This window comes from Oryza brachyantha, chromosome 3 (genome assembly GCF_000231095.2).
Source record: "Oryza brachyantha chromosome 3, ObraRS2, whole genome shotgun sequence".
Lineage (NCBI taxonomy): Eukaryota > Viridiplantae > Streptophyta > Magnoliopsida > Poales > Poaceae > Oryza > Oryza brachyantha.
Window position 1 is genome coordinate 8,926,149 of NC_023165.2, and position 10,954 is coordinate 8,937,102.

At 46.4% G+C, this 10,954-nt stretch overlaps 2 protein-coding genes across 2 annotated transcripts; both read left to right on the top strand.

The window, feature by feature from the left end:
* Positions 1-2,683: 2,683 nt before the first annotated feature.
* Positions 2,684-6,269, top strand: LOC102714900 (pentatricopeptide repeat-containing protein At1g62350). The gene is made up of 2 exons (XM_006649871.3): positions 2,684-3,045; positions 5,787-6,269. Exons 1-2 carry the CDS (start codon positions 2,698-2,700, stop codon positions 6,189-6,191), a joined length of 753 nt encoding a protein of 250 aa, XP_006649934.3. The 5' UTR covers positions 2,684-2,697; the 3' UTR covers positions 6,192-6,269.
* A 1,749-nt stretch (positions 6,270-8,018) lies between these two features.
* Positions 8,019-10,954, top strand: LOC102715188 (probably inactive leucine-rich repeat receptor-like protein kinase IMK2). The gene is made up of 2 exons (XM_006649872.3): positions 8,019-9,894; positions 9,986-10,954. The coding sequence occupies exons 1-2, from the start codon at positions 8,091-8,093 to the stop codon at positions 10,654-10,656; spliced, it is 2,475 nt and encodes an 824-aa protein (XP_006649935.2). The 5' UTR covers positions 8,019-8,090; the 3' UTR covers positions 10,657-10,954.

Consider the following 10,954-nt stretch of genomic DNA (forward strand, 5'->3'; position numbering starts at 1 on the left):
TGGTCGTAGCTGTAGACGGACGAGCAAGTTTCGCTGCAAGTTGGGGGCGCCACTTGACGCGGGGCTGGCGGCAGGGATGGTGGACTGGACAGACAGACAGGATAAGGGCCGTGGCTTTGTGGAGTGGACAACCAGTAGGAGTAGCGGTAGACGACGAGTACTCCGGCCGGCGACATCATGGCTCACGAGCGCATGACCCTGTTCCCCGCCTCCCGTGTAGTCCTCCGCGCTGCCCGTACCTTTTTTTTTTTCTTCGGTCCGGTGTCAGCAGGTGCAATTTGCAGTGCAAGTGGGGGATTCATTTAGGCTTAGTTCCTATTTTTTTTTTCAAAATCATCCCATCGAATTTTTAGATATCTAAGTAAAGTATTAAATATAGATGAACCAAAAAACTAATTGTACAGTTACGGAAGAAATCTTGAGACGAATCTTTTGGGCCTAATTAGTCCATGATTAGCCATAAGTGCTACAGTAACCAACATGTGCTAATGACGGATTAATTAGGCTCAAAAAATTCGTCTCGCGGTTTCCAGGCTAGCCGTGAAATTCGTTTTTTCATTCATGTCCAAAAACCACTTCCGATATCCGGTCAAACATTTGACGTGACACTTCTTCCAAAAATTTTCTCAATCTAAACACCACCTTATTAATAGTTAGAAGTACTAGCCTTCTCCTCCGATAAAAGCATTTTAACCACTACTCTAAATGGTTTATGGTTGTAATGAATGGAACCGACATGTTCATACCATTTTGACATATAATTTCATTTGTAAATTCATCAAATATGAAATTATTCCATTATCGAATAAATTAGATATAAAAAATAGTCAAAATGTGAGCGTTTCTGATTTAACGGAGGAGATCACTTAACAGATGAGTAGCTATCTATGCACAGGTTTAACCGGTAGTGTGTTTACTGTCCACATGCGATAGGGTGGTTACCATGGAAAACCATAAAAAACCTGAGATAATTTCACTCATCAGATTTTGATTTTGAATTTGTGGACAACCCATGTTATCATGTTATTGGTGCGGTTACCATGCGATTTGCCACGATAACCGTATAGTTTGGTATGGTACGGTTTTCCGCGGTAACCTTGCATAGTTGAAATAGAGAAGGACAAATTATGAAAAAATAATGAAAAATACAGTAAAAGTTCTTAAAAGAATTGTGGAAACTTAGGGAAACTGTGGATACATGTTAGAAAAACACTGTAATGTTGCTTAGAATTTTTGGCAAGACCTTTGCTGTTATTGTGACATTTAAACAAAGTAGGAATCATATCTGACAACTTATATTTTTTTTCTCATTTTTTGATTCCATTTCGGTTTGGCTTGAAAATGTGGACTTAAAATTCGTTTTTTCAGCAAGATCAGTTCACCAGAAAGAACTGTAATTTAGGTATTGTTTATAGGAATTTTTACAATTATTTTACTCTGTTAGATTGAAATCCAAACAAAAAGTGTCAAGTCATACCGCTAGTTTACCGTACCGTCAGTTTAGGGCGAACCCTTGCTACGCGCCCATGGCCTGTCCGGTATTACAAATTAGGGGCTGATTCCGATGCATTATATTATATTGGTAATAGAATTTAATTACACCATTAATTTATTTTTATCAGATGGTTATGATTAAATTATACTACCAACAACAATATTATGTGTAGTACAAATTTGAAGGGATAATATTGTCCCTTTTTGTGATCTTTATTGCCAAAAAATAAATAATAAAATACTACTAATTAATTAATTAACAAAGTACCAAAATACCATTTTAAATTAACATATTAGATTAGTTCTACTGGTAGTATAATATCAGCGGTAAAATGCATTGGAGAGGGACCCTACAAATTGATATTGCCTAGTTTTAGGTTTCCTTTCAAACTCATGATTGTAAAAATAATAAATGTACAAAAAAATCATGAACCAATTGGCATTCATGTACGGTCATAGAATGTTTTAAAACATGGAAATACTAGAGTCAGCGTGTTTGGATGGTTCGCAGGAAATAAACCCATAAAAATTTAACTGAAGTTATTTGTTTAGAGAAAAACTATACAGATAAAGGAAGCGTACGGTGGGATTTTGCTTTATGGCATATATAAAAAGGAGATTCATACAATTGTAACAACCTATTCTCTTGATCCCAAGGACATCGTAGTAATTTTTTTTCTAAGGATCCAATCCTCCAGAAATCTATTAAATCTCATTCAATTTCAAAGGAGCCCTTAATATTGACCAAGGAGGAGAGAAACACCCCTGGTATTTCGGCTAGCTCCAGTGACTGCACGTATACTTATTAATTGATATTAGGTCGTTATATCAATTGAGGAGATTCAGCTGCAACTGCAAGCCTGCAAGTATGACTTTCGAGCCATTACAGGCTTACAGCCCAGGTTCACTAGTACACTGCACTTGCTTGCTTCTGCCTTGAAGCCCACTGGCCGAAAATGAAAGAATTTATCACAATGTTGGGTTATATCGGACCAAATCTGAAAAAAATATAGATGGGCTTTTGCTAGGGTTTAACATAAACTTTGAGAAAATTCTAAAAAGAAAGTATTCACAAGCGTTTAATTTTTCCTTCGCATGTGTCCAGCCAAGGCCCAAGCGCCGAGCGGCGGTGCACAGTGGAGGCAACCAAATGGATGGTTTCCTGCATCCCCCGCGCGGGCCAGCCTCCCGGCCCACTCCGAGATGTTCTCCCGTCTGCTCCCGCGCCGCCGCCACCACCACCGCCTCCTCCTCCAAACCCTACCGCCGGCGGCCGCCGCCGCCGCAGTGAAAATACTCCGACGGCTGCAGTGTTATTCAGCGGCTTCCTCGAGCCCTAGCCTCTCGATATGGAGGCGGAAGAAGGAGATGGGGAAGGAGGGCCTGATGGCGGTTGCGCAGCTGAAGCGGCTCGCGGCGCTGCCCCCGGCCGGCGGGAGCCCGCGGCTGGAGCAGTTCATGCGCTCGCACGTGTCGCGTCTCCTACGCACCGACCTCCTCGCTGTGCTCGCCGAGCTACTCCGCCAGGACCACGTCCTTCTCTCCATGAAGGTCCGCCTCCCCGCCCCCTCTCCTTTTCTGTTGCGATCACAGCTTGCGTTTTCCTTTCTATAAGCTACAATGCGAAGTTAGCATATAATTTTGATGTCGTATTTGCGGAAGTTGTTATTGTCAAGTTATTTGTACATTGAAGTGGACAATTGATTATTCGATGTTATTTATCACTGAGAACTGCCTCGTCGTAGAATTATAGGCTAGCGTGTATCGGTATTGATCAGAACATCTAAGGGCCCCTTTGAATCACATGAATGAAAAAAAGGAGGAATAGAAAAAACATAGGATTCTGATAGGAATGTAAGTGTAAAACAGATGATTGCAAAACATACGAATGGCCATTTGATTGGATCACAGGAAAAACACAGGAATTTGAGGAGAGATAAAGACTCGTAGGATTTTTTCCATGAGGTTTTACCTCTTGTATTTCCTTCAAGACATGCATAGGAAGAAACAATCCATAGGAATTTCATAGGATTTCATAGGGTCCATTCATTTGATTCAAAGGGTTTTGTAGAAAAAATTCCTATAGGAATAAAATTCTCTAAAATTCCTATGAATTTCCTTTGAATCAACGGGGGCCTAACTGTTTAGTTGCACTAAACGAGATGTGACTCATTTTAATTGTATAGCAGGAGCATTAGCCTATGCTTAAGGCAGGTATATGACATGTAGTACAACTGTTAATGGGATTTCTACTGTTCTAACTGTGGAATTTCTTAGGGATTGTTTGAGGCAGAATTGGTCCTTTAGGGGACACATGAGAATTTGTGAGCTAGTGTATTAAGGTAGGAGAAAAAGTTCATCGGAGCTCAGAAGGCTTAAGCCCACAACAGAAACGAAAGAAAAAGAAATGCTGGAAGAACACTTAAAAACAAGAAAGAAAGAGAGGGCAGGTCGAGTTGCATGTGCTATTCACTGCCAGATCAAGAATTTCAAAGATCATTTGCTTTACTAGGCTCCAAAAGGGTCAATGCATCCTTGATTCGCCTCAACAGACAAGTAACTTGATACCTAACTGTGTCAACTGTCAAGGACCCTGAAAATTACATTCCTTGCATAGAAACCATAAGGGTGGCATCACTTCTGCGTCAATTTGCTTGCAGTTCTATTTTAGATTCTTATTGTTCTGATGGTCTTGCCTGTCGTTTACTCCTCTTTGTGCGGTACTTTCTGAAATTGCTGAGGTTGTTTATGCTTTTTATTTCTTTCTTTCAAGCATTTCCTTGGCATATTAATTTGTAACAACTGTTCTTACTAGATAACCTGTTAGCCCTGTTGTTATGGAGTTACATTTTTGTTTTTGTTTATTTGTTTTAAACATAACTAATCTGTGTGTTTAGCTTAAATACTGGTGTTGTTTTGTTGGCTAACTCTGTACTATCCAAAACAAAACCAATTGTCTATATCCATGTGGTGAACCTCCCAATTTATTGACTGCTATGCCTATTCTATAGGCTTATGAAGTAACTTTTCATTGTTGAATAGTTTCTCTGCCATATAGTTAAATTATCATGTTGGTTTTCTTAAGAGTACTAGCAAGATGCCTGTGTGTTGCAACGGGCTACCCAAAACATCTGCACACATACTAATCACACCGGTTGTTAACCGAGGAAACTAAGAGATGCCTGCTACATATGGTTAAACTTGTTCTGAAGGTTATTACTCCCTCCGTTTTATATTACACAACTTTCTAGGTTTACCTAGATTCATCCATGCATCAATATATATGTGTCTAGATTCATTAGCACATATATGAATCTAGCAAGACCAAAAAGTGTTATAATGTGGAAGAAAGGGAATATGATTTTGATAGCATAGGAACTTGCATACCATATAAGTAATAATTCGGTTGATATATCAAAAATAGGAAGACATTGCTGTATGCTTGGTCTATGGTAAATATCGACAGTGTGTTATCCAACTATCCTAGTAATGGCCAACGTGTGCTGCACTTTGTAGACGATTAACACATTTCAACGATGCCCTGCAAGACAAATTCGATTACCTGAAACAGAAGTTTCCTAACCGTCAGTTTTGCTGCTTGTTGGTAACTTGTCACTCATACAAAAAATTAAATCAAGAATAGGTCACGGCACACATACATCACAAACATTGTTGCTAAGAGCCTGAAATTGCATGAACCATCAAACTCTTAATTAGTTAATTATTTGTACCAACCATTTACTATCAATATGGTAAGTGCATTACCACAAAACATAGGAACACATGGTGTGTCAATAGTTTTAGTTCATATACTTTCAGTTAATAACATGAATACTTCTGAATAGCCACCGAAAGAACTTCTAAGTCAGAAAACTCTTCTTGATAGCTTAGTCACTTCAGTATTAATTATTAAAGCACTTGAATGGTTAAACACACCAACGTTCTGTCAAACAAGAGGCCCTTTTTCTGTCAAACAAGAGGTTCATTAAAAAAAAATCAATATAGAGGTTTGCTGCACCAACGTGATTTGTCTGTTTTGTTACCATTCACGTTCTAATTTGTGAATCATATGGATAATTGGTTGCTTTGAGTTTTTTTCTGGGGGATGTGGTCAGCTGTTCTAGCTGTGCAGTTTGCTATTCTAGGCCATATACTTATGTTGCTGTTACCTTGGATATATTGATGTTTCCAAAATTACTTTTACCTTGAAGAGTAGAATAGCAGATAACATACTTGAATTTAAAGTTGTGCCTTGAACCCATATAAGATTAGACATGTATTTGTTATTACAGATATATGGTGTCGTGCGGAAAGAAATATGGTACCGCCCTGACATGTACTTCTATCGGGACATGCTATATATGCTAGCTAGGAACAAGAAGATTGAGGAGACAAGGCAGGTCTGGGCAGATCTTAAGTCTGAAGACGTTCTGTTTGATCAGCACACCTATGGTGACATCGTTAGGGCCTTCTGTGATGCTGGTTTGATTGATCTGGGAATGGAATTCTATGAAGACATGAGAAGCTCTCCAGATCCACCCCTCTCATTGCCATTCCGGGTTATCCTGAAAGGCCTGGTTCCATATCCTGACCTAAGGGAGAAGATAAAGCAGGATTTTCTAGAACTCTTCCCTGATATGATTGTATATGACCCGCCAGATTGCTTGTCAGATGTGGATGATGAATTCAAATTTTAATATATTACATTTTCTGAAATTCATTTCTGAAGGCTTCCTGAAAATACTGTGAAAAAGTACAGAAAGCTCAATTGCTCAGCTAGCCGCTCTCCGCATTGTGCGCCAAACACCTCCTGTCGGTTCTTTAGTCCACCAATGTTTTCATCATGGAGACATATGACCCATGGTGAATCATATTGCTTGGAGTATTGTCATTGGTGAAGCACCCAGGCCCTAACTAACACTAAAACAACGTGGTCAGTGCCGTCTCTATTTTATAACATAAGATATTTTTAGTATTATCTAGATTTATATTGATATTAATAAATCTATATATATATATATATCAATAACTAAATCAAAATATAGCTAAACGATTTTACATTATGAAACGGTCGTAAAACTGTGAATCTGCAGCGATGAACCAAAAAGTCTTTCACAAAGTCCTGGCGTGCCTTGAATCTCCCCGAGGGGAAACGGTGTACCGCCATCAAGGAAACAGCATCAATCAAATGGCGACTGAAGTCCTAGAATCCCAACCAGTTCCATCACCACCAAGGCATTTGCCATCGGACGACGCGACCCATGCCGTCGTATCATTCTGCTTTTTCCTGCCGAGCTTCTCGATGCCCCCTTTCCATTATGTGGTGTTGATATGGAGAAAATTTTTGGAAGAAGTGTCACGTTAAATATTTGATCGGATGTTGAAAGGTTTTTTGGACATGAATGAAAAAACGGATTTCACGGCTAGCCTAGAAACCGCGAGACAAATCTTTTGAGCCTAATTAATTCGTCATTAGCACATGTTAGTTACTGTAGCACTTATGGCTAATCATGGACTAATTAGGCTTAAAAGATTCGTTTCAAGATTTCTTACATAACTGTGCAATTAGTTTTTTTTTCATCTATATTTAATACTTTATTTAGATGTCCAAAAATTCGATATAATGTTTTTAAGGCCCATGTCCAACCTTTCGAACCATCATGGACATTTTGGAATCATGGATCCTCTCCCCACGTCTCGTTGGCATCACCGCCCTAGTACCTAGCAAACCCTACTGCCCGTTGCTGCCGAGACGGGCAAGGCAAGAGGGCGGGCAGGTCAAAGGGGCTCTGATGAATGCGCACGCGACACCGCTGGCCCGCGCGCGGCACCAAGCCCAATTGCCCCCCCACCCGCCTGCGCACATTCCTCCGGTAGTACTACTACGATCGAGTGGCCGCGCTGCCAGCAGTTGACGATGCCGGACGGATCCCCCACGCAAAATCGCTCGGCCTTTTCTCGCGGGCGCCCGAAACGATCTCTGCCGCCGACGCACCCGTCCGTTGCTTCTGCTTCCGTTGCGACGTCGCCTGCTCGCCTGTACCAAATCGCCTCTTCTTTTACTGCGGCTGAGAAAATTAATCCGGTTGCTGCTGCTTTCAATGCGGGAGTAGGAATATTATAACTCCTGCCGCACGTGCTCCCCGCTCCGGCGAGCCACTGCCGTGTGGGGCCCGCGGTGCAGGGGGAGGTGTGGAGATAGCCGTTGGGGAGGGAGGAGCACGGCCGCAGCCAAGGACAGAGTACGGCCTGCGGCGAGCACTGAATGAGATGGAGATTTTGGATTCCTTCCTGCTCCGAGGCCGTCGCGCCGGGCCCACGCTGTCAGTGTCTGCGAAGGGTTGGGGGGGGGGTGTTGAGCGAGCTAGCCGTTGGTTAGCGCATCTGGGATTGAATCCGTTACGCTTAATTATTCCCTCCTTTTTCTTGGCTTCTCTGACCTGACCACTGGTGTCTCAGTCTGCTTTATATAGCGTGTGGTACTATTTGCTTGCTCCTTGCAGAAACCAAGAATCGATTTTGCATTGGTAGCTGGATTCTAGTAGATCGCCTAGTAGGCTAGCTAGGTGAGGTAGCAGCAGCTAGTAGGAGTAGCCATGGATGTCTGTGGAAGCAGAAACCGATGCGGTGGTGGATCGCGAGGAGGTTTTGTCAACGTGGTGATGGTGATGGTGGCGGTGGCGGTGGTGGTGGTGATGACGGCGGTTCCGGTGGGCGGGCAGTCGCCGGACGGCGTGGTGATCGCGCAGGCCGACCTGCAGGGGCTGCAGGCGATTCGGCAGGCGCTGGTTGACCCGCGCGGGTTCCTTCGCGGGTGGAACGGCACGGGGCTCGATGCGTGCTCCGGCTCGTGGGCCGGCGTCAAGTGCGTGCGCGGCAAGGTCGTCGCCATCCAGCTCCCTTTCAAGGGCCTCGCCGGCGCGCTCTCCGACAAGGTGGGGCAGCTCACGGCGCTGCGCAAGCTCAGCCTCCACGACAACGCGCTTGGGGGCCAGCTGCCGGCCTCGCTCGGCTTCCTCCAGGAGCTCCGGGGGCTCTACCTCTTCAACAACCGCTTCGCCGGCGCCGTGCCGCCGCAGCTCGGCGGCTGCGCGCTCCTGCAGACGCTCGACCTCAGCGGCAACTTCCTCTCCGGCGCCATCCCCGCCTCCCTCGCCAACGCCACCAAGCTCTTCAGGCTCAACCTCGCGTACAACAACCTCTCCGGTGCCGTGCCCTCCAGCCTCGCCTCTCTCCCTTTCCTCATGTCCCTTCAGCTCAGCAACAACAATCTCAGCGGCGAGGTGCCAGCCACCATTGGCAACCTCAGGATGCTGCACGAGCTTTCTCTTAGCAACAACCTGATCAGTGGAAGCATCCCTGATGGGATCGGGAGCCTCTCGAAGCTCCAAAGCTTGGACCTTTCCGGTAATCTGTTAAGTGGCATCATCCCTGTCTCACTCTGCAACATCACCTCCCTCGTAGAGCTCAAGCTCGATGGGAATGACATCGGGGGGCACATACCTGACGCCATTGATGGGCTCAAGAACCTGACCCAGCTGTCCCTGAGGAGGAATGTCCTCGACGGGGAGATTCCGGCGACGGTCGGGAACATCTCGGCGCTGTCATTGCTCGACGTGTCGGAGAACAACCTCACCGGAGGGATTCCCGAGTCCCTGAGCAGATTGACCAATCTGTCATCTTTCAATGTGTCGTACAATAATCTCTCAGGGCCTGTGCCTATTGCTCTTTCGAGCAAGTTCAATTCCAGCTCGTTCGTGGGAAACATCCAGCTCTGTGGGTACAATGGCTCCGCCATTTGCACCTCGATTTCCTCTCCGGCGACCACGGCGTCGCCGCCGCTGCCTTTGTCACAGAGGCCAACACGGAAGCTCAACAAAAGGGAACTCATCTTTGCAGTCGGAGGCATCTGCTTGCTGTTCCTGCTCCTCTTCTGCTGCGTCCTCCTCTTCTGGAGGAAAGACAAGCAGGAGAGCGAGTCGCCCAAGAAGGGCGCCAAGGACGCCGCCGACAAGGCGACCGGTAAGACCGGCGGCGGCGGAGCTGGATCAGGCGGCGGCGCCGGCGGTGGGGATGGCGGCGGGAAGCTTGTCCACTTCGACGGGCCGCTCTCGTTCACGGCGGATGACCTGCTGTGCGCGACGGCGGAGATCCTGGGGAAGAGCACGTACGGCACGGTGTACAAGGCGACCATGGAGAACGGTACTTTCGTCGCGGTGAAGCGGCTCCGGGAGAAGATCGCCAAGAACCAGAAGGAGTTCGAGCCGGAGGTGAACGCGCTCGGCAAGCTTCGGCACCCCAACCTCCTCGCCCTCAGGGCCTACTACCTCGGACCCAAGGGCGAGAAGCTCCTCGTCTTCGACTTCATGACCAAGGGCAACCTCACCTCCTTCCTCCATGGTAACTAAGCTCGTCCCTCGACCACAATGCTCTTTTCATCTTTCCGTTGCCACCACGACCCCGCCATTGACGTCGCTCTTTCGCTGCGCAGCTCGCGCGCCGGACAGCCCGGCGAGTTGGCCGACGAGGATGAACATCTCGATGGGGGTTGCTCGGGGGCTGCACCACCTGCACGCGGAGGCGAACATCGTGCACGGCAACCTGACGAGCAACAACATCCTCCTCGACGAGGGAAACGACGCCAAGATCGCCGACTGCGGCCTGTCGCGCCTCATGAACGCGACGGCCAACTCCAACGTCATCGCCGCAGCGGGCGCGCTGGGTTACCGCGCGCCGGAGCTCTCCAAGCTGAAGAAGGCCAACGCCAAGACCGACATCTACAGCCTCGGCATGATCATGCTCGAGCTGCTGACCGGCAAGTCGCCGGGCGACACGACCAACGGCCTCGACCTGCCGCAGTGGGTGGCCTCGGTCGTCGAGGAGGAGTGGACCAACGAGGTGTTCGACCTTGAGCTCATGAAGGACGCGGCCGCGGCCGCAGAGACCGGCGAGGAGCTAGTGAAGACGCTCAAGCTGGCGCTGCATTGCGTCGATCCTTCACCGGCGGCGCGGCCAGAGGCCCAGCAGGTCCTCAGACAGCTCGAGCAGATCAAGCCCTCGGTGGCAGTGTCGGCCTCCTCGTCCTTCACCGGCGAGCCAAGCCAAACTACTGCGACCGCGACCACGATCACCGACGACACAAAATCGACTATTACAGAGTAGTCAGCCTCTTGCAGACTGAAAAAGCTTCAGTTATTAGTTACTTCAGATTCTCAATAAGTAGACTTCAGAGTCTATTTTTCGGTCTGTATATAAGGTTTTCAGGGAGTAGGATAATTTTGGTGCTCATGCCATTCTTTGTTTCCTAAATTCTTTTGTATCTGCCAGAAGCACTCCTGGTTATCAGAAGATGATTTGCGAGTGCTGGCTTCTCACTAAATTTCATGCAAACTTTCAGTGCTTCAGCACTTCATGCATTGCAAAATTTTATCATTCCAAAGCAATGGATTTATTTCTATGG

Bases quoted from the DNA above. Each gene is read 5' to 3' on its own strand.
- LOC102715188 (XM_006649872.3), top strand. From the start codon at position 8,091: ATGGATGTCTGTGGAAGCAGAAACCGATGCGGTGGTGGATCGCGAGGA. The intron at 9,895-9,985 runs GTAACTAAGCTC...TTCGCTGCGCAG, and splicing joins CCTCACCTCCTTCCTCCATG to CTCGCGCGCCGGACAGCCCG.
- LOC102714900 (XM_006649871.3), top strand. From the start codon at position 2,698: ATGTTCTCCCGTCTGCTCCCGCGCCGCCGCCACCACCACCGCCTCCTC. The intron at 3,046-5,786 runs GTCCGCCTCCCC...TTGTTATTACAG, and splicing joins ACGTCCTTCTCTCCATGAAG to ATATATGGTGTCGTGCGGAA.